The sequence below is a fragment of the Chenopodium album genome, chromosome 3 (assembly GCF_948465745.1).
Source record: "Chenopodium album chromosome 3, dcCheAlbu1.1, whole genome shotgun sequence".
Classification (NCBI taxonomy): Eukaryota; Viridiplantae; Streptophyta; class Magnoliopsida; order Caryophyllales; family Amaranthaceae; genus Chenopodium; species Chenopodium album.
The window spans coordinates 5938818-5963078 of NC_137836.1; the positions used below are offsets into that span (position 1 = coordinate 5938818).

The 24261-nt window shown below is 32.6% G+C and overlaps 2 protein-coding genes across 2 annotated transcripts; one reads left to right on the forward strand and one right to left on the reverse strand.

Annotated features, from left to right (window-relative positions):
• Positions 1 to 8011: 8011 nt before the first annotated feature.
• On the reverse strand, positions 8012 to 10474 carry LOC145623776 (large ribosomal subunit protein uL1). The gene is made up of 6 exons (XM_081676643.1): positions 10418 to 10474; positions 10266 to 10303; positions 9400 to 9619; positions 8892 to 9057; positions 8438 to 8643; positions 8012 to 8290 (listed from the first exon to the last, which is right to left on the reverse strand). Exons 2-6 carry the CDS (start codon positions 10268 to 10270, stop codon positions 8237 to 8239), a joined length of 651 nt encoding a protein of 216 aa, XP_081532769.1. The 5' UTR covers positions 10271 to 10303; positions 10418 to 10474; the 3' UTR covers positions 8012 to 8236.
• An 8263-nt stretch (positions 10475 to 18737) lies between these two features.
• Positions 18738 to 21141, forward strand: LOC145611071 (CEN-like protein 4). Its single transcript, XM_081666305.1, has 4 exons — positions 18738 to 18941; positions 19201 to 19262; positions 20694 to 20734; positions 20921 to 21141. The coding sequence occupies exons 1-4, from the start codon at positions 18744 to 18746 to the stop codon at positions 21139 to 21141; spliced, it is 522 nt and encodes a 173-aa protein (XP_081522431.1). The 5' UTR covers positions 18738 to 18743.
• The last annotated feature ends 3120 nt before the right edge of the window (positions 21142 to 24261 follow it).

Below are 24261 nucleotides of genomic sequence, written 5' to 3' on the forward strand. Positions count from 1 at the left end.
TTGCCCACGTTAAGAAACACCACCAATGAAATTTTTAGCCTATGCAAATGCAATACAAAGACTTGTACGTTGTTCCTGATGTAAACCTTTTGTTTATTTATTAATTACATGCCATTATAAACAATAATGTATACATTGCTATCAACTTCTATTATTCAACTTCTCTTTTATATAATTAAATAATTATTTTATGCGTCATAGAATAAGTAAGATAAGATAATTGTGCACTTCTCGACAATTTTTCATAAATATGGCTTGCATAATTATAAAAAAAAATTTAATGTCTGGGACCTATATAAGCTAGTTTCCTCATTATAATAATTGTTTGAAATATTGATTTGTTTGTTAGTATTAGTGTAAATATTAACATATAATACATTGGAACAAAAGTTTATATTTTATAAACAATCGTCTTAATTTTGGGATATTTTGTTTTTATTCTTATATATTTTATAGTGTACATAATGCATAAGAATAGGAACTTTAAAAAAAAAATTTAAAAATTACATTAAGATGAATAAATATTGTCGTGTCCTCGTTCACCCAATATTTGTTTTCTACGTTGGAGTGTAATTTAAAAAGCTTTAGATAAACCTTTACAAGTTATAAATAATGTTAGAATAATTATGCTCTTTAAATGTTAAATTATTTATACGTCCTCATTCATGTTGATTGCCTCTTTTTTTGAACTATAGCATGTGTACATTTATACAATAACTAAAGATGTGATACAAAAAGGTCAAACCGAAAGATATTCTCACAAAGAGCTTAGCTGCCTTTTTTTTTTTTAGATGAGAAATATATTGCTCATAGAATAAAAGTTAAGAAATATTATGTACATTCAACTTTTAAATGGTTTGTTTAACCATTAGCTTCAATTATAAATTATTAAATTTATTCATCAGTCATGATGTATGACAAGGAAAATTTTATACCAATAATTATTTAACCTTTCCAAAGTTTAATTTTAAAATATATAATCTGATGTATGAAATTTTCAAAAGTTTAAACTTATTAGTACTAGCATAAGTGATATGTCCAATTTATATAGTGTTTTACCCCCGTCCCATGGTCATAATTAGTGGTGTTTTTTGCTGTTTAGGGTCACTTTTATTACTAATTTGTGTTTTCTAGTGTTTTTGTAGTTTTGCTTGAGTTTTGTAGGAAATTGCACACTTTGAGCGTTTTCCGGGTTTTCACGAAGCAACTACGAGCATTAGGAGGACACGACCGTCCTTGAAGCCCAGGACCGGTGAGAGCCGGTGATTAAGGGCTTGGTATGTGATACCGGGGCAATTGGATCGAGTAATCAAGACCCGAAGAGGAAATCCGGATTGGGCCGAGGAATCGAGCCCAATCGAAATCCAAGCCTCGAAGAAGAAGCCGGGCCCGATCGGGCAAGCATATGCCCGATCGGGCGGGCGCGCGCAAAGCAGCATCAAGAGAGAAGGCGCGCCCGATCGGGTGAGCGTAGGCTCGATCGGGCGCACCACACCAGCAAGGGCGTAGAATAAAAAAGGCGGGCCCGATCGGGCAGCCCTTCGCCCAATCGGGTGCGTGTTTTTTAGGGACCTGATTAGTTTTCGTTTAAGGTTTTGTTTTAGGGATGTTTAAGTACGATTTTTGTACGTAATTTTGATTACCTTCTCTTTTAGATTCTCTCTCTCTCTACTTAGAATATTTTCTCTCTCTTAAACTCTCTCAACATTGTTCTTAATTACATTCATTAATCCAGATTTCTTTCGGCAACAATTTCTTCTCTTTTTATTTCAGTTATTTTATTTAATTTTTTCATTATGTCTTGCTTTATTGATTTGATTAGTTTAGATTTAATTATGCTTGAGTAGTTTTATTTCTAGGGTTTATGGGGATCTAATAAATAATATGAAGGGGTAAATTTGTGATTGTTGATTATCAATGTTTGATTAATTTCCTATTGATTGATTTAATGCTATGCAATTAGGTTTGGCCAGATTTACTTGTATGAGTTTAGCAATATTAATTCGAGATTCGACAAATGAGAATTGATGTTTAGGCTTAGTTTCAATAGGCGGACTAATTTATAAATGGTTAAGTCGAGATTCGGCAGCTGAGATTTAATGCCGGTAAATTAACTCTGTGATTATAATACGTAGCGAAGGCCCTTTATAATCTGATTAATTGATGCTTGATGATTGCTTATTATGATTTGCCCTGGAATATTGTTTATTAGTGAACTTATGCCCTAGGTCTCCCTTTATTGATTTATACCCTTTTTATTCCTTTCCTGCTCGTACTTTTAGTATTTAATTACCTTTTTACAATAAATTGTTACTTGATAATTTAGATTGCATTTAATTAATTAGGAGTAAATTGACTTGTTTCCCTGTGGTTCGACCCTTCTTCCCTATCTACATAGTTAGTGGATTTAAGTTTATTTTTGATTAGGTGAATACGACTTGAGCCTGTCAATAAGCGGATAGTCTAAAGGAGTAGTTACAAAATTCCATATTAATCAAGTTGCAAACTTGCAAGAGTCTGATTTCCATGTTTTTTGAGCATAACTAGGATTTTGGCCAATGTTATTCACATGTTATTCAAGGTATATAAAAAGTTATCTGAATTAGGGATAAAATTATATCTAAAAAAAACACACTCTCTAGAAGATTAAAGAATGAAGAGACATAGCATTAGTTAATTGAAATAATGAAATATAGATGTAGTTGCATGAATTAAAAAAGACTCAACCCTATAAAGATTTAAACATGATTCAACTACTCTAAATGGCACGTTTGCTAATTAATCATAAATCCCTATAATGGTAATGAATTTATATTTTTATTATTTACCATGGAATCCCATCACCAAACATGCTATAATTCCTCTCTAATGATAATAAATGGTACTCCTTCCGTCCTTAAACTAAAAGTCACTTTCTCTTTATTATGTAAGTAATAAATGCTAGAAAGAGATTTTGTATTAAGGGACGGAAGGAGTAATAAAAGCTTGTAATGAAAATGGGGTAATGGAGATCAATCAGATTTATATTACCATGAATAATAATGGTAAAATGTCCTTCACTACTTGAGTAAATTGAACATGCTTTTCAATCAAAACTTGGATCAATAATAATATCTTTAATGAAGTATTTATAAGTAAACACTATAACATTTGAATATTAATTAATAAACCATTATTCATTGAACAAGTCTAATTATATGTACCCATAAAACTATTTTTATTATATATAAATCACTAACATTAATCAAAGTGAAATAGGTAAATGATGCTAAAATTTAAAATGTTGTACATACAAATATACAAAGAGAGTATCATCTCCAAAAGTAATAAATACTACCTCCGTTTCTTATTATGTGCAATAAAAAAATATTATTTGTAAGACATAATATATTTCTTTGTTGCACATAATAAGAAACGGAAGTAGTATATTATTATATGTGACTACGTGTTATAAGAAGAATCTTTCTGCTAACATAAATCTAAAATTATCAAACTTTTTACAAAGACGTTTTTAAAGACAATAACCCTCAATCACACTAAGATTGTCTTAATTGACCGGTTTTTGAAAGCTTTTGGAGTTTTGGGTTAAATAAAATAATCACAGTCAGACGTATATTGAGTATAGTTTGCTTATGATGTGAGAACGAGATCACCTTACAAGTCGCAACGACTCACTACCTTTAGGGGCCGTTTTGTTTGAACGGGGTAAACGGAATGGAATGAACAAAGGGAAAGAAAGAGAATGGAATGAAAAACCATTCCATAAACAATGTTGTTTGTTTTACAAAAAACAGAAAGAAACAAACCACCAATCGAACCACCATACCACCACCATGGAACCAACCATTTCATTCACTTTGAAACCTTTCCCGGCCAACCCACCTCCCAACCTCACTCGCCACCTCTCGCCGAACATCCCCCACCCTTCGCCGCCCATCTTCTCTGCCCGAAAAGCCCTCCCTCTCCCCTGAAAAAATTCACCACCCGCGAAAAACCTAGAAACCCCTTCCCTGACGGTTTTACGAGGGCTTTTCGAGGGGAAGGGGCAGCGATTCCCCTGGCGGTTTCACAAGGGGGGCTTTTCGAGGAGAGAGGAGGGCAGCGATTCATGGTGGTCGGCGGAAACGTGCGCATGTAGGGAGTAGTAGTGGTGGTTGGAAAAGTGAAATTGACGGAGGGTTTGGTCTTAAGGAGGCTAATCGGAGTTCCTGCCAGAGCCGGTGGCCTTTAATGGTCGCTGCCGGTGGTTCTAGTTTTCTAGGGTTGAGGAGAGAGAGTGAAGGTGATGGCCATGGAAAAGGAATGGAAAAGGCTAGGGGGGTGGGGAATCAAATTGGGTAAACTCAAAAATAAAAATGGGTAATGGGAATGAAAAAAAGGGACAAACAAACAACTACAAAGGGAATGAAGCATATTCATTCCCTTTCCCTTTGATTATTACCCCCAACCAAACGGCCCCTTAGTCTTTAGCCAAAACCAATTGATACGTTGTTTAAATCGGCAAATACAAGTTTATATGTCAAATAAACGATTTTTTATTAATGTGGTTATATATAGGAAAATTTGCCAATTACTACCGCAAGTTAATAGTACTTTGTAAATTACTACTGCAAATTAAAAAAGTTGTGAATTACTACCGCAAAAAATTTTAAGATGTTGCGATTACTACCAAACCCCATTAAACCCAACTATGACGTCATTATATCTCTTTAACCCATGGTTAAAGCCCTTGACCATGACGTCATTATATCCCTAAACCATTTTCTTTTTTTTTTGGGGGGGGGGGGGGGGGCTAATTAAAGGCCTTAACCATGGTCAAACACGGGTTAAAGGGATATAATGACGTCATAGTTGGGTTTAATGGGGGTTTGGTAGTAATCGCAACATCTTAAAATTTTTTGCGGTAGTAATTTACAAAGTGGTATTAACTTGCGGTAGTAATTGGCAAATTATCCTTATATATATATATATATATATATATATATATATATATATATATATATATAATGTGGTCATTTATTCAGTACTTTTGATGAGCTATTCAATTAGTGTTTGCAATTTGCATTTAGGAAATTACACATGTACCCCTTAACTAGTATATGAAAAGACGCATGTACTCCTCCACTAATACTTGAAAAGACGATTTTGGACACAGATCTGTTTAAATTGGCCCTTAGCACAAGCAAGACGAAGTATAATGAAGGTCCTAATTTTCTTAAAAGTCTACTCAAAACTTTATTTCGCACTCATGTCCTACCACATTAATGTGAGATTGTGTGGTTGCGAGCTTGAATGCTTGATGTTTGTCAAGACTTTTCAAAGGCAAATTGACAACAATTTTACTTTAACTATATAAATCATTTCAGATGTTATGTCATTAGGAATTTTAAAGGGATGAGAGTTAGGTATTTGTAAATGCATAACATTGATTAAAATATTATTAAAACACATGATAGAGAGAGAAAAGAGGAGAGAGATAGGAAAAGAGAGGTCTGTAGGTGGACCCCACCTATTTTTTAGTCGGATTGTATCACGTGATGAGGGACCACATGTTGATTGTTCCACTGAAAGTTTATATATATGGTACCATTGAATCCTCAGTGGTACTATTTATGCATAAATTTTGTACAACTAAATGCATATATAATACCATTATGTGCATATATAGTATCACTGTATATTTAGTGGTACCATTTGATCATCCAATGATATCAGAATATGCATTCGTTTGTACATATGTATAATTACATGAATACCCCTTGTTATGCATTTGTAAATGTCTAACTTTCCTTCATTTCTAGTTCCTCGTTCAAAAGACCACTAGATACATTTTTGGACATCCTTGTATTTATTTTAAGCCATCTAGAGTAGAGGTGTCAATTCGGATGATCGAATCAGGTCTGAGAAGGTCAGGTCGGGTCAATTTTAAAAGTTGAGTCATGCTAAATTATCATATCCACGCGAGTCTAAATATAAATTGGATAATTTTCAGGTCGATTTCGGATCGGGTTGAGTGTGATTTTGACACCTCTAATCTAGAGTCCTAGGTACAGTACAAAAGTTGTATTCCAAAATGTGAAGGTTCACGTGACAAAATACAGAGTAGTAATTAAGTTTTTTTAATTTAGGTGATTTCTTTTTATACTTTGAGGAAATTTCTTTTTATACTAGTATTTGAAATTTACAATACATTTTTTTGACATGATATATGGAAAAAAAAAACCGTTAGAAACTTAGAAATGTAAATTGATGGATTAAGCTATAAAAATCTATATATTACCTCCGTTAACGGTTATTTGCAACATATACTATAAATGGATGCTAACTATTATGTGCAACAATTTTTTTTTCTTTTTTTGGTAATCATTTCTCTCTATCTCTCTCTCTTCATCACATGCACCCAACTTTTTCTCTATCCATTTTACTCTCACAAACAAATTTTGCCTAGGTTTATGCAAACACCCCATTTGTTGCAAATAATAGTTAACGGAGGAAGTATATTGTTTAAGCAAAAAATGAGATGTTCGGCCTTGGAGGGTAATTTGTAGATCTTGGATTTTGGCCTTAAATGGGCCTGCAAAATGAATCCGAGCCCAGAGGGTGGACTTCGGGATGGAGCCTCCAACGCACAAGTTAGATGCTAAGAATGCATATTTTGAGAGGAATTTAGGGGAGAAAGAATGGAGGAGAATGGTCATCTTAGTGTAAGAGTAACCCCCCTTTACTTTTGACCCCTTGAGGGATATTTATACTTTATAATAGTACATAATGGGTATTGGTGAACCCTAGTAGTACATATGTGGGCCATTATGAGCCATATTAGTGCATTCGGCTTATTTGGGACCATTTGGCCTTTTCATGCCCTTTGGGCTTATATGAGTATAATTACTCTTGACTAAAATGGGTATGACCATTTTAGCACCCAAACATTTATTATATAAAAACACAAAATTATACCTCTGTTTTATATTATTTGCAACGATTAGACATTTTTTCTCTCAACTTTATGTCAAATCATTGTAAATAACATGAAACAGAAGAAGTATATCCAAAAGCATGTCCTCCTCTTCTTCACCTTTTGAGTTTAATATAAGTTTTTTTATGAGAACTTTTACAAAATGGGAAATCAGTTACGTAATTTGGATTGTCTCATATTAGAGAGTTCATAATCCTCCTACGATAGAGCATTTAAGTGCTTTGTTGTCTTTGTAGTTTCAATTTTCAGGCAAATGCCAACTAAAATCTTCACCTTTAAATGATTTTTTAAAATGTAAACATCTTAATCTTATTTACAAATTATAATTACTTGTATATAACTAATATACATTATGGCAGTATTTCAATCATAATATTAGGGATTGTATTCGTTGCCCTAAATCTATAATTACATTCCCTCATTTACGTTTCCTGATCCAAGTCTCACTGCCCCTACAGCTACTCAGATATCTTACTGCTCCGGAAAAAACTCGACAAAAAAGATACAACTCAAATAAAACATGAAATCATAGAGAGCCACAGATCCTTTAGAACTCTGAACCGAACAAATCTCCACAATCACATTAGTCCCTGAATCAACCATTGTCCTGCACCTACGTAATAGTAGTCACTCCCTCCTCACTTTCAATTGACACATGAAAGTACGCGCTGTACAAAATACACAGCCATGATTAATAATGAGAGACTGGTTTTGTATCTTTCTAAAGCGAACAAAGTAAACCATTAAAGTTACATCGTGCTAGGTTCCTCAGCATCATTAATCTGTTAGTTACGTAATTCCATTACAGGAGTTCCTGTAAAATCTTGCTAAAACCCATCTTTCAAACCTGCTACAAATACTACCCAGCAAATATCAAAGGATATGACCTAATTAACAGGATCCTACACTTAGAAATTATCTTTAGTATTCCCAACTAACAAGTTTCACCGTAAACTATTGCCAGAATTCGGAGGAGCTTACTGCTTGAAGTATTCATTATTGGATCCTTTAACTACTGAAATACTGATCCAATACAGCCATCAAAGACTAAAAGACAAATATATATTTTTTGCAAACATAGATGTGTAAAGAGACTAACAATACAATAAACATGAATCTCCAACATTCTTCCTGAGGAATAACATATCAACTCACATACGGCACAAGGTTTAAATGAACAATGTAGAAAATAACAAAAAGGCAATAAACAAAACTTCCAACTCCTACGCCATTCAACCAACAACGGTAAAAGGGGCTGTTTTAGAAGATGCGGTATGGCTTGCCCATGGTACTCTTTAAGTATAGGCACCGGACCTGCCAAGACAAACAATACCAGTAAATCACTCGGAATAGGATGCAAACAACTTCTTTCACTGCAATGCATTGTTTTACAGCAGAGAAGATGAACAACAAATTACCAAATACCACAGTTACACCAAAACATAGGAAAAAAAGACTCACATTTTGCCAATTCTTCTTCAGCAATGAAACAAGAAAGTTGACACTCATTTGAACATTTTGGAAAATCTGCTTCTCTTCCATACTAAGGTTACCAACAGCTACTCCCATGCAGAGAACTTTCTTAAGTTGAAACTTTACGGTTGCCTTGATCTCGTTCACTTTGTTCTCCAAGGGTTCCTGGTGGGTGACAAGTGTAGGGAATTTACCTGGACAGGCAACCCAAATGATATCCATTAGTAAAAGAACTAAGCTTTTAATAGTATTGCTAATGCTAAAGGCACACGTGATCATCAAGATCTAAAAGAATTTACATGCCACATATGAAGGCAACCTGTAGCTACTTGGCTAGTTACTTAGGAGAGCAGATCAAACATAAAGCACAACTTCTAAGTCATTAAGTCAACGTATGATCCTACAAGCATACATCAATATTAAGATCATTGTATAGACTTACCAGCCTTGTTAAGACCAGGACCAAGCAAACGCGGAATCTGCTTAATGACTGCTTCAGAAGCAAGGAAAGCATGGTACTTCTTTGCAAGCTTCTTAACCAATTTCTTGTTCTTGTTGAGCTTCTTCAACGCTTCAACATCCATCCATTCCAAACCTATCCTCTCAGCCTGCAATCACAACAAACTTACATTACTGCTGGGAAGAAGAGAATACAGCAACCAGGCACAAAAGTTGTAAATTTGTACAGCAACAATGGCGTCACCAAGCATATCATTTATCTAGGTTAATCAACAACTTACACAGCTACACAAATCAAGAAATTCAAAACCATATAATAATAATCCAAATATAACTTATTGAGACATGGCCGTGGTACAAACATATCAGGGCTGACGAATAGCAAGCATACCAGCAATTGTTAAAATTTCTAACACAGTCACACAAGGTCTTGATTAAATAATAATTTGCTTTGATGACTAAGGAGAAATCTACAAGAACAGACTAGATACCTCTTCCACGTGCTGTGCATCTCCAAGCATGCAAACCTTCATCTTGGGACGAGGGATGTGTGGCAACTTAACGGATCCACTGAAACGCTTATCCTTTTGTGGGTCATAATTCTTCAGCCCAATCTGGAGCTCAACTGTCTCAGTGAACTTGCGATTCTTCTCCTTGGCATCATTTGCAATACCAGATATAGCTTCTCTCACCGCTTCACTTTGAAGCTTACTGCAACAATGAAAAATATATAAATATAAAATCTTTCAAAAAGCATTAAGAACTAGAGTGTGGCAACCAATAAATATTATCATGCTATATACTACATCGGCAATTCGGTACCTAAGTTCCAAACAATAAAGCACATTGGATTCCGATATCAAACCTCGCTACATTCATCCATTCCATATTTCAATTATACTAAGATGACAACATTGAAAGTAAGAGGATAACTAGCTCAATCTATTTCTACCAAGAACACTAGATTAACAACCAAGTTCAAGCCTTACCACATTGCAAATCCAGGTCTTACAATCAAATTCATATAGCAGACCTAATAATATTTCCTAAAACCCCAAAAACACCTTCATATCGATTCACATATCAATTTTTAAGCCCAACAAACAATACCCACTTCAATTTTTCAATTTTATCTCAATAATAAACATCTAGCAGCATAAATCAACAACTTTATTGAAAAAAAAATAAAAAAATCAAACCCCATTTCCCAAATTCAAACAACGTGAAAAGTCCTTTTAAATCAAGTTGTAATACAAAATTTATAATACCCACGAGTTAAAATCAGATTAAAAACCCCCCCAACAAAGAAAATAATTGAAAATCACAGTAAATCAGAAATGCAGAAGATAAGAATTACCTCATGATTAAACCTTAAAAGGGGCCAAATTAAAGAACCTGATAACAATAACACAAAGATAATAAACCAAAGTTAAACAAGATTCATAAAATTAATTCAGCATATGTCGATGAAATAAGGGAGATGAGGAGAGAGAAAGAGAGAGAGAGTACCAGAGAAATTGCTAGGGTTTATGTTTAGGCTGCTGCCTGCAATTTCAGCAAATAGTAGAGAAGAATGAGTGAATGAGTGAGGTTTTTAATTGCTAAATGGACTTGGGCCTTTTCTTTGGACTACTAAACCATAGATTGAGTAGAAGTGATTATGGACCGGGCTGAGATGGCCCTATGAGAAACTGTTGGCCCGTTTGGGGCATAGTTTCGGGTTGGGCTGAGCTGGGCTGAGCCCAATATTGGTCATGGAAATATGACTCAAAATCGATATTTAAGAAAAAAATATATAGTTTTTGGCTTGGACGATGTCACGTGTCATTGCTTGTAATTTATTATAATGTAGTTATTTTTTTTTTAAATTCAATATTAAATGTTTGAAAAATGTCATACATAGCCCTTAGGGCTACATATAAACATTAAATTTACACTTAAAAATCGTAAAAAGTTAAGAAATCATAAAAATATAAACACTAATTACACTGATTTACGCGTATTTTTGTCATGAATTCTTAATTGTATACAATTTCCAAGAGTGTATTTAATGCTTATATATAGGCATCAGGGTTACATATAACATTACCCTAAATGTTTGTTGATTAAACATTAAAGGAAGTAAATTAAAAAATATATGGTGAAAATGTTTGATCCCATCAACGGTTACAAAATTTCAATAGTCAATTGAAGTTGAAATAAAAAAAATGAATTTATGTTTGCTTATTAACTAAATAATAAATAATAAACAATAGTTTATTGAGTAGTTAATGCAAAGTTGCAAAATAAGGAGCCTCATATCACAATTAAATTAGAAAGTTACAACGCGTAGTTTAAATAAATCATTATATTAAGAACAACTAGCTTTTTGGCCCGTTCAATGCACGGGTTGTTCCTTGGGTTAATTATTTTCATATGTAGGTATGCTTTATTTCTATAACTTAAAAGGAAAAAAAAAATGTGAGAATAGAACTGTGAAAGAAGATGAAGGAATTTAGTTAGATTAATTGAACTTTATTTTATTATGGTGGAAATGAAACACTCACTTTCTTAATTGAATTTGCAAGTTGTAGAATGTATAAAGACTTAAATATAAATATTAAGGGAGGTGACATGTGGCATATGATGTAATGAGTGACTTATGATGCCACGTGTCATTTGAAAAAGTTGTGGTTTGTGTTTTTAAATACTAACTAGCCTTCTGACCCGTGCAATGCACGGCTTGTTAATAGAAAATTGCATTGAGAGATGAGTGAGGAAATACCAATAAATAATTGTGAGTGTAATATGTAAATGAAAACATAATTAAAGAAATAAAATTTTGGGACTTTAATTTGAAATGAGACTTAATAGAATGAAGTTGGAGGGACTAAAATCAAAGAGAGAAAATAAAAAGGTTGAATTAAAGAGGGGAGATGAAGATGAAGTGTTTAATGAAAGAGTTAAGAAAAATTGTATAATTAAAAATAAAAAATGTAAAACGGCATGTGGCATATTGAGTTGAAGAAGAAGATAGGGAAGTGTAATGAGAATGATGACATATGTCTTTTTTGGTTTTCTTTTTTAAATACTAAGTATAGATATAGATAAAGTATAGAAGTATAAATATAGATGATACTCGGTGAGATACGAGTATACAACAAATTACATTATTGAACTCAAGATGTTTATATTATTTGGTTTTTGGGATTGTTGAATTTAAATATTGGTGTTTTGATATGGGTCATTAGGTTTCAAATTGTAATAGGAAAAATGGAAATTAAAAATCCAACCTTTGCACTTTTTCCTCCTAAAAATCCAACCTTCGTTTTATTCCTCAAAAATCCAACTTTTATACCCTCCCTTCATCTAAAGGTCCATTACCTATTGATGACCGGTTTTTTTAAGTTAGATGCCACATGTCAGCTATTAATGGGTCAATTATTTTTTTTAATTATTAAAAAACAAAAATAATTAAAAAAATTTTAAAAACAAAAAAAAAAACTAAAAAATCAGATTTTCCGACCACCGTCCTCACCATCATTCCTCACCACCTCCCTTTCCGACCATCCTCCCCTTACCCTCCCTTTCCAGCCACCCTGCTTTTCCGGCCACAACCCAGCTTGCACCACCACCTAACTCCGGTCCCACCCTCCATTTCAGCAACCCCGCAAACCGCAACCACCGACTCCAAACCGCCCAACCACCAACTCCAAACCGCTATAATTCCTTGCTCAGCCCAAACAACCGCACACACAGTGACACAACCCACAATACCATACAACCACCATCACCACCACCCTAAACCTTCAGCCACAACATCGACATGAAACACAATTCAACAACACAATTATAAAATACCCAATTGAAATTCCCAATCAGCCAATAATAACATAAAACAACCCAAATTGAACAAAACCCACAAATTTAACAAACAAATTGATAAAAAAAAAGACCTTTTTTTTTAGAGATTCAAGGGAGGGTTTTAAGGTATCAACGGTGAAAGGGAGAAAAGGGAGACGATGACAAGAAGTGGGTTCATGAATTTCATTGATAAGTGGGGGTGGTGCGGGTGGAGGGGCTGGTCGGTGGTGTGGAGGGGTTGATCGGTGGTGTTTAGGCGGTGCACTGGTGGTACGGGGTTGTGGTGGTGTTGGTGGCGTACCGGTGGTACTAGTGGGTAGTTGGGTTTCCATTTTTAGGAGAGAGGAGTGAGAAAAGAAATTGAGGGAATTAAAATAAATAAATAAATAAAATAAAACTTTTTAACCTGCTTAACAGGTTAAAGGTAAAATGGATCTGTTAGAGAAGGAGGGGTATAAAGGTTGGATATTTGAGGAATAAAATGAAGGTTGGATTTGTAGGAGGAAAAAGTGTAAAGGTTGGATTTTTCTTTTCCATTTTTCCATTGTAATAAAAGTAAGTTTGACTTATGTTTTGATTTTTTATAAATTTGGATTTGATTTAGTTTTCAAAATAGTATATTGTTTTATAAATTTTATTAACCTTAGTTGTTAATTTGTTATCATGGTGTCAATAGTAATCTAGTAATCCTCTTAATCGTCTGAAAGAGTTTGTTAAATTAAAAAAAAAAAAAAAGGTTCATCTAGAATTGAAATTATAGCTTAACTTAGTGCTTCATATATATGATCTATGCTAGAAATTGAATAAAGAATGTGTGCTTAAGGTACATATATTAATATTCTAGTCCCGCTTAACTAATCTCTAATCGTATATTAATTTACTTTTTAAAAAACTTTAGCTCATTAATCATACTCAGAGCATAGGTCAATTTTACAACTTATTCCTTTCAAATTTTCTATTTACAAGATGAACAACTACATATGCAATTAAAGAATATTTACATTTTTTTTTGTAGTAACAAGAGCGATAGAGCCCGACATTTTAATTTTATTTACACACAAAACTTCATAATATAAACAATTTATAAGATTATCTAGTATTATTCGGCTTTGACATTGTCATGGCGTTATAAAGAGGCCACATGTGTAAATTCAACCATGCAAATTAAAGTGGTGTACATAATGTTCGATTTTGCCATTCTATTGGCCAATTGAAGGCCTAAAATTTCTACCGCCTAATTCAAAGCTTTTCCAAATATGACAAATGTTCAATTTTGCCATTCCATTGGCCAATTAAGACGCAATTCGTTGAAGTGTTTGATTGATTTCAAAATTCAAAGATAGTGGATGCACGGAAAAGTGAAAAGAGAATAGAAAGGAGAAAATATTAGGTAATTAATTAAGCATTATCACAAAAGACTAATCGTATGAGGTATATACAGAAAAAAGAACGTAGTTGATGCCTTCTTTCTAAGAATAGAATCATCTATAGTTGGCTTTCCCAATTTGAAAATGGGTGACCTAAAAATTGAATCTTTCTTTTTCACTTTTTAGCTTTGAAATGACCTCTTACCACTAATTAAAAGACTAATTAGTAATAAGTCACAATCGTAAGTACCTTTGTGTATGAAATTAATTGGAAGTTGTGATGCTATCTTTATTCTTCTTGCTCCCATCTTTGAACATTGTTTTAGGATAGGAAGTTCTTTTAAAGTGTATTTTATTTCCAATATGGGAAGGTTCTTAACTCTATAGTCTTATTACTATATTGTAAGTAGAGTCTTCTTTTTTGGCTTCTAAAGGTGCAAAAAAGATATATTTGTATATTTGGGAATAGAATGGTTCTTACTAGAGTTAATATATTACTTCTGTTAAATCTAAGCTAAAAAGTACTAGATGTGTCCTTTTAGTAACGGAAAGGATAAAAGATGTGGGAATCTCAACTCTCAAATTGCTTAGATGGGGCATGTCACACATTAGAATAAGGCTAAAAATAGCTTTGTATTGCACGTAGAGAAGATCAAAGGAAAGCGGCTCACTTATCTCGACCTTAAGGGTAAATAAGAAGTTAGGACATGTCTTCTTTGAAAACTAACTTCTCGACATTCCACTTAATTTTATTTTGGATTAATTGTATATTACCAATCTTCAAAACACCATACTTTTATTTAACCATCCATTTTTTCTTTTAATTTGTTCAATCACCCACAAAAAAGAGTGGTTAAAATCAAGATAGGGTGTTTTGAGAAGTGGTAAAATACAATTTTTCCGGATTAATTGTATTTTACCATCCTTCAAAACACCCTATTTTGATTTAACCACCCTTTTTTTTTTCTTTTCCATTTATTTTGTTGAAGCACCTACAAAAAAGAGTGATTAAATCAAAATAGGGCGTGTTTGAAGGCTGGTGAAATACAATTTTTTTCCTTTTATATATTTTTGTTCATTTTAAATTCCTTACTCTGTACATTTACAATATTGATTTTTCTAGTTCATACAAAATATTTTTTTTGCAAAATTTCTAATCCGGGAAGGTTTTTTGCAAATCTCTCATCACATTCCTATTCTATTACAATATACTCATTTATGTGACTGATAAGTAAATTGGATTGAAGGGTGCACCTTGTAAGAACACCAAGTAAGAGTTGATTGTCAACCCAATATATGGATGATTGGCAATTTGCAATGGTACAGATTTGCAAACAGCAAGTGTACCACTAATTATACTTCTAAACATTACAACATAATTAAGTACTAGGATAATATCACATCAAATCAAAGAAAAAGTTCTAAGATAATATAAGAAACCTCTCAAAAAATGCTTATAACTTGTATTTTTTTTCCCTTTATGAAAAAAAAACTTAATAATTATAGCTAATTAGTGAGGCTTATCTGGAACAAATTCCAAAGGTAACCAATGAATAATTTGTAGTTGGTCCACTTGTAAAATATAAGGTTCCATCACCCCATGCGTAGAAAATACCCATTTTTATCAATTTCTCTTGTTAAAGGAATACGTATTATAACTAATTATCAACTTATAACTTGTTTATAGACCAACTCAATAACCAAAGGTTTAATCTAATACTTGAGGTCTAGGAATATGTTTTTATAATTTATCACAACTAAATCGGAATTGGACTTGGCAAGGAGGATGAATAATGTTCGTAATTTGATTGTGCAAATGGATAGTAATGATATGAGTGCCGAGAAGGAAATAGAACAGAGCTACGGATTGAATTGTGAATGTTAGCATCACACAAAATTTCTAAGATTGAAAAAATCCAAGGCCCTTTGTTAAGCTTATAATCCAAGTAGTTTTTATTTCTATCATTCTATGTTTTAATTTTGAGGTTTAATTTGTCTCCTGATCGGATCCTTTTATTCTAAAAAATGTAAATTAACTAAATTGGTTAAAGTTTTAGTTATTCGAGAACTAAAATCGAATGAATGTATTACATTATTGTGTACTATATCTCCCTTTGTAAGTTGTGACCCCCTTTACACTAAAAAAAGCATTAACTAGTTTTAGTTGTCACATACATGTGCCTTTTAGGTTAAGCTAAGCAAAATCTGATATTATTTGATTTTATTGATATCAAATTCATTCCCTTAATCCAATTTAATTAGATAGTTTAGCATCTTCTTTAATCTTAATTTGACTGAATGAAGTAAAACCTCATAGTCAAAATTACTCAAAATTGAATAAAATCTACGGACCACGGCATAAGTTGTACGATTAGGCGAATAACATACAAAAAGTGTTTTACGTCATTGGAGCAACTCCAATGGTTGAAAAAAGGGACTAACTTGCAAATATTAAAACTCTTAAACTAATAGCTATACCATTGTTACACATCTTGCTAATTAGCTTTGGCAAGCAAATTAGCTTAGTAGAGCTAATTAGCTTGGTAGATATTTATTAGATAAAAAATATTTTAAATTTAAAAATAAATTAATTTATAACTAGCTTAACCATTGGAGCAACAAATAGCTAAAATTGTTGTAGCTTAAAAAGATGATTTGGCATAACAAGCTATTATATGAATTAGCCAACCATTGTAGTTGCTCTTAATTGACTTCGATAGTTCATAGATAATTACAGTTATAGTAAATGATTAATAGTATCTATGTCTTATAATGACGATTTTACAGTTGGTTGAAAACTTTAAATTCAAAACACACTATTTCATTGGCAATGCATATATACTCAAACGTCGTACTTGCATAAAATTTCCTTTCAATATGTTGGTGTCTTTAAGTTTTAGTTTGTACCAAAGAAATAATATGCTCATTTCAAACGTTAGAATGAGGCTAAATGTAACAAATAATAATTTGGAGAAAGAATCTATTTAGTAAGGGTCTATTCAAATCATGAACTCTTATGAATGTATGAAAATGATAAAGAAAATCCTAATAACTAGGGTATGGTATGTTATTTGCCTTAAGTCCCCCCCCCCCCCCCCCCCCCCCCCCCCCCCCCCCCCTTTTTTTCCCTAAGCCTACATACTTGTCCGAACCCTACACGAGTCATCCTAGCTCAATTCAATTTAATAAGTATGGCCTCTTGGTGCAGGAATGCAGGATATAGGGGAGGGTATGTAAAGATGAAAAACACCACGACCTATTTAGTCTTCAAATTGCAAGAATGCAAGATATCCAAAAAAAACTTATTGTACTGTTAATTAAGGGTGGATTCCACTTACTCATCTATTTATTTTTTCCCTTATTTAATTTTAACTTAATTAACATAACTAAACTTACTTAAACTTATTAGAGCTTATTTTGATTGTAAATTGAAGTTGCTAACTCTTATATCGTTATCAAAACTTTTCTTATACATTACAGTAACAAACTCTTAGCTTAATTGTCTACAACTTTATTAATTGTCTACAACTTCATTCTTTGAAATATGTGTTAATAAGATGAATAAAATCAATAGACCATAGCGGTCTAAGGCCCTGTTCTTTAGAACTACTTTGCTCTACTCTACTGAAATTTGCTCTGCTCTGCTTTGTCATGTTCTGCTCTGCTTAAAAATAATAATTAATATTGAATTATTATAATAATAATTAATATTTAATAATAATAAATAAATAAATATTTAATAATAATAATAATAATAGTGATAATAATAATGATGATAGTAATAATAATAATAATTATTAATAATAATAATAATAACAATAATTGATTTTTTATAATAAAAATTAATATTTAAAGATAATAACTAATATTTAAAGATAATAATAATTATTAATTTTTAAAAATAATAATAAAATAACTAAAATTTAATAATAATAATAATTAATATTTAATAATATTTAATGTTTATAATAATAATGCAATATTTTAATAATAATAATGCAATATTTTAATAATAATAATGCAATATAATAATAGTGATAATAATAAAGTACTAGTAATAAAATATTAATAATAATAAAATAATAATAATAGTAACAATAAATATAATAATATCAGTAGTAGTAGTAGTAGTAGTAATAATAATAATAATAATAATAATAATAATAATAATAATAATAATAAAATCTGCTTTGCTCGGCACGGATCGACTCTGCTGCAATCTACTCTGTCCTGTTGACTCCTTTTCTGCATAGAAACTAAAAAAAACAGGGCCTATGTAATATTGGTATCACTACATAATGTCTTTTTTTTAGTACGACCTCCCAAATCAATTCAAGTAAAAGTATTATATACAAGTATATATTTGCATGTACATATTTTTTTTTTTTTTAATGAAATGCGCATATACATAATTAAATCAATACATGCATTAAGCATAATTGCATAAAGTAGTAGACATATACAACTATACAAATACTATTGGTAGGTTGGGGTATCTCATAACAGTATAATTATAACTATATAAGGCTGCGCAAACATCCTAGAAATATGCAAACCATACTTTGTTTATAAGAGAATCTCTTATAAAATATAATATTAAGTAATCGAGAAACATCAAAAACATTATGGCAAGGATGATAGAACCTTTAATAGTAGGACGGGTGATAGGAGATGTGATCGATCCCTTCAACCCATCCGTACAAATGTGTGTCAACTATAACAATAAGCAGGTTTTCAATGGCTCCGAGCTTCTTCCTTCTTCCGTCGCCTCCAAACCTCGGGTCGATATCAATGGTGAAGATATGAGAACTTTCTTTACCCTGGTAGGTTCATATACAAAGTATACTAAGTAGAGTGAGCAAGAGAAAGGGGTGAAACAATGCTCCTAGAAATAGGGGATCATTTAAACTAGAGAAGTTCTATGCAAAAAATTTCTTACGTCATCTTTCATTCATTTTTTTTCTTACAAGTTTTTCTTCTTTTATTCATGTTGTGTCGTGAGGTACAAAGGATATTAATATGATTATAAATAACTTTGTTATTGGTTATGTTTATTTGATGGTTAATTATATTTGGTCGCAGGTATTGACAGACCCAGATGTACCCGGACCAAGTGATCCTTATTTGAGAGAGCATCTTCATTGGTATGAATATACAATTACCATTACTAAGTCTTTGCTAATATATTTCACAACCAACAAATTGAATATGCTCACAAGTCTCTTAATCAAGTCTAGCTAGTTTAACTCGGCTCATAAATAAGTTGAGTTAATTAAACTTGAGATCTCACCCGTAGTAAATAAACTTGACTCATCATTATCACCCTTAGAACTTATAAAGTTATAATTAACAAAATAAAATTAAAAAAATTAATTATAACACTAATTCCCTACACTATACATTTGCGCACATATCCCATATATATTTTCTTATTTTGACTACCATAAATAAATAATTTGAAATGTGTATATAACACTCAATTGTGTAATTTGTCCAATCTAACAAATGACACCTTGACACCAAATTGGAGCCAAATATCAAATCATGCTTTTTAGAAGAGAATCCCATTATTCAAGATAAACTTAATTAAGCACACAACGTCATCGAAGATTACACTACGTACCTTCTTAAGTTGTGCTCCCCCCCCCCCCCCCCCCCCCCCTTTTTTTTTTTTTTTTTGTTGGTTTGGGGTGCAATAAGTTGTGCTAAATTTAATCCTTTGATAGCTAGAGTATAAAACATATTCTTAAGCTGATGGTTGAGGTCCAAAAAATATGTTTTATATTCTATTATGTTAGAAGGATTAACTTAACCAAAAACTTAACCGAATAGTTGAGGTTCAGGATTGCGTTTTATATTCTATCACTCCCTAAGTCTTTATGAATGATCTCCAAATGTTCATCTACTAATTTGTTATAAAAACTTTGATCCTTATATAGCAAACCACACATGGTACAAGTTGCACCATACACATGGTACAACCATACTCTCTTTCTTTTTCTTTTGGGTATAATTAATGTTATAATTGGATGTAAAATAACAATTACGCTAGACATGTACTCTAGCCGCTTTTTAAATCTAATAAAATCTCGCATTAAGATGGTCTGACGCTAAAATGTGCATATTCAAATAATGCTAGTTTAAGTAAACAATTCAATATGAGTATATTCTAAATACCAGTAAATCATTACTTTTGTCTAATACAAACCATTTTTGGAGTAAAAAAAATCGACTTTCTAAAGTAAAAAGAGCATTCTTGCATATGTTAATTTCTCCCAACCAATCATACGACCTTATTTCTTCCTATTTGATTCAATTTAATCACATGGTGAAAAGATTGGGGTCTAGTGTGTAGTACGAGCCGATATTAGTAGGGGTAAAGTGAAAATCTGATCAATCAGAACCAATTAGCATTGATTGGGGCCTTGAAACTTAACATAGTACTCCATAGTATAGTGGAAAAAATAATTGAAGTATATGATTTTGTTGAATTTCTATCATTATAATGTGACTACGTACAATTTTCTTATCGTAACGAAATCGAAGTTCTAACTATGAAATGACCAATTTTGCAGGATAGTGTCGGATATACCAGGCACAACTGACTCCACTTTTGGTATGTACATTATATTTCTATACATATTATAACATGAAAATAATCTCTGTTATTTTTAAGACATTAGGTCCGCTTTAAAAAAAAAAAAAATAAATAAAATAAAATAAAAATTAGGCTCGAGTGTGAAATGGTTGATGGATGATACCATCTAACGGAACAACTTTCTTTGGACAAACAATAATGCAGGATCGGAGATGGTTCGATATGAAATCCCAAGGCCAAACATAGGAATACACAGGTTTATATTCATCTTGTTTAAGCAGAATCGTCGGCAAACAATAGTGAGTCTACCTTCGACTAGGGATTACTTCAACACTCGGCAATTCGCAGCCGAAAATGATCTTGGTCTTCCTGTTGCTGCTGCCTATTTCAACTGTCAAAGAGAAACTGCAGCTAGAAGACGTTAATTACCCTAGCAAATCATTATTATATAAATAATTATGCTATTAATTAATTTGACAGCTTACTTACATGCAATGGTTCGAGCATATTTTTGTTCTTCTGTGAGGGTTTGACAGTTTGTGCATAATGCACTATTGTACCGTGTGAGATTATAATTTTGTGCACGTAATTTTTTTTTCTTTTGGTTCTTGAGAGAGTCGTGGAGAGTTTGATTGTGTGCAATGATTTTGTGTGATTTAAAATTTTTGGGTGCGTGTGTACTATACAATACTAAAAAGAGGTGGTGTTTAACAAACTTTGTTGTCTATTGTTGGTGATTTATACTATAATACATGCTTTTTATATCGACGACTCAAACTTAAATATATTTGTTGAATATCTGATACTTTGACATGACTATCGACACATGAACACAACATAATGAACCAAAATCATAGACATTTTATTATCAAACTATATAGATATATGAGTCAAACACTTAGACACAAATTTGAGCCCGACATGAGTAACCAATTTCGGATCACATATTCCATTCGTATTGCTACCTAAATGATAAAACCTACTTCATATAAAAATTATATGTTTTTTTTATATGAGTTGATTTAAGGATGACAATGAGTCACTAATCTAATCTTGATCTCATTTTAAGGTTCAAATAGATTCAATTCAAATATGAAATATCTTATGGGTCTAAGCTAAGTGTTAAAATCCAACTCCTTTTAATGTATTAGATTCCTTTTAGATGCTTTCCTGGAGTTTAGTTTATGCTTTCTTAGCTTGAGATCCCATTATTGTGTTACTGTCAGTTCAGTGTTCACTAGGGATTCTCCTTGTATGTCATTTAAAGCTCTTTAGAGGGTGAATGATTAATGAAATCTTAAGCCTTCTACCAAGTGTTGCTTTGCTTTTATGCTTGTTTGTTGTTAGACCTTTGTAGATAATGTGTCTTACTTGCATAATAGCTCCCATCCAAACCAACTTGATGCATTAAAAACTCGTGGTTCGGACCCGCTTGTGCCCGCCTTGAAGTATCGACCGTCACAAGCCCCGACCACCCGCACTCCGTTGCCCAAGTAGACGCGAGTGCTCCTTTGATTTAATTGCCCGCTTGTGTTGCTTTGTGCTTACAAGCCTGTAGGGAATATTTCAAGCGTTAATCCCTAGCTTGAACCCCACTGTGATCATACACTAAAGTACGGTGGCGTCCAAAGGGAAAGAAGATAGAGCAAAAGAGTCGCCAACAAGTTTTAGGAACTTGTAAACCGTTCACAGGGTGAAGGTTACACCCCTTAACGATCCAAGAGATCGTCAACTCCATAAGGTCTTGAACCAAATAGGGTTCGGGGATGAAGGTACAAATCCAACCTAAAAGAGATTGAACCTGCCCTAATAATAGGCCTCTATTTTATTCAGATCGTATTCATGTGCGCTTTCTGACTAACATGCAATCAATATATTACCCTAAACCTGTTTATCTATGTTGGTTGAATATTAATGCACAAATAAAACTATTATTGGCGATCACTTGAATTATAATCAAATTAACCCTAAACAAGATTATTAATTATCTTATTAAGCGTGATTACAAGTACAAATTCCCTTTAAATATGCATAAAAGGCGTGATCAAGCAATAACAATAAATAATGTATCAAGCAACATAATAAATAAATAATAAATTATAATCAAAATAATAATCAAAACAATAATCATCATAATAATAATTATAATAATCATAATCATAATAATCATGTTAAAGCATAATAATAACAAGACCCTAGGCATGATACTAACAAGATTAATAACAAACCCTATCATGTTACTAAACATTAAAAAATCAAAGCTTTAACCCTAACATGATACTAAATATTAGGAAGAACATAGGAAGCATCATACTTTTAATCATACTTGATATTAAAGTTACCCTAGACATGATACTAGGAATTAAAATAGCAATCTAAGCATGATTTCTACATCATAATATCAATTAAACCGTTAAAGTACTTACTTGGATGCCTCGTATCTCTTTCTAATAACAAAATACACACGTTAGTAACTTCAAGGAAAATAATAAATAAACAATTAAATTAAATAATTGAAAGAGAGATTTGGGACCAAACCCTCAGAAATTAAAACCTTTCACGTCTAGGGCGAAGCAACTTCGAATATGGCTAGGTGTTTCTAAATCCAATGAATGCGGAATTTTTATATTTGTGAGAAGGATAGTTTAGAAAAGAGAGAGAGAGAGTAATCAAGAAAATCTTGATGAGAGTTGGTTTAGAAAGAGAGAGAATTGGAGATTGTAGGTGAATGAAAACGGAGTTTTTACGACGTTATTTATAGAAAAAATCAGCCAAAAAGATAAAACATCAAAACAGAGTTCTGACGCGTAAAACAGGAATTAGCGCCAAACGCTGACCAGCGGCAGGCGCTAAAGCTAGCGCCAAGCGTAGCGTCAGGCGCTACAGCTGGCGTTTGGTGCTGACTAGGAGTTTGACGCGTTTTCTTAAAATCAGATAGAAATTGCCGTACAGGAGGATAAAATCGTATTTTCCTCAAAAATGCTCTTTGGTTCTAATTAAAACTCTGAAAAGTCAACAAAAGTCAATTTATCAATGCTAATTGAATTAGGAATGAAAAGAACCTTCTAGAAGAATCTAGAAAACTAAAACCATTCCTAATTGCATTAGGAATGATAAATCCATATTAGGCCCTCCTCTAGATCATTGGGCCGCATATAAGGCTCAAACCGGGCCCAGTTCAGTAAATTGGCCATAAATTCCTCAATATCCATCGGAATTGGGCTTATAACATATCGTTGGAAAGCTCTTTTCAACCCTATCCAACTACACTACTATTGGACCCATATCATGGACCAACCAAACTGGATTGGCTGTTTTCTTAAAATAGGTTTTCAAAAACAGAGAGAAGAGAAAAGAAATTAAAACTTTCCGCAACACTAAACTTTCCACACTTTCACTTCATTTGATTATGATTCGACGTGAAAGGTACTCATCACTGGGTTTGGTTTTGGGGAGACACAAATGGGTGTCTACAGAAGCCCCCACTTTGACTGAGTTTGGAGAAACCCAAGTTTCGAAAACAAAAGTCAAAGTATCGATAAGGA

Excerpts from the sequence above, each read along its gene's own strand:
- LOC145623776 (XM_081676643.1), bottom strand. Across the intron at positions 9,058-9,399 it reads ATGCACAGCACGTGGAAGAG|GCTGAGAGGATAGGTTTGGA; the intron begins GTATCTAGTCTG and ends TTGTGATTGCAG. Across the intron at positions 8,291-8,437 it reads TGAAGAAGAATTGGCAAAAT|GTCCGGTGCCTATACTTAAA; the intron begins GTGAGTCTTTTT and ends TTGTCTTGGCAG.
- LOC145611071 (XM_081666305.1), top strand. The coding sequence starts at position 18,744 with ATGGCAAGGATGATAGAACCTTTAATAGTAGGACGGGTGATAGGAGAT. Across the intron at positions 18,942-19,200 it reads TGAGAACTTTCTTTACCCTG|GTATTGACAGACCCAGATGT; the intron begins GTAGGTTCATAT and ends ATTTGGTCGCAG. Across the intron at positions 20,735-20,920 it reads CACAACTGACTCCACTTTTG|GATCGGAGATGGTTCGATAT; the intron begins GTATGTACATTA and ends ACAATAATGCAG.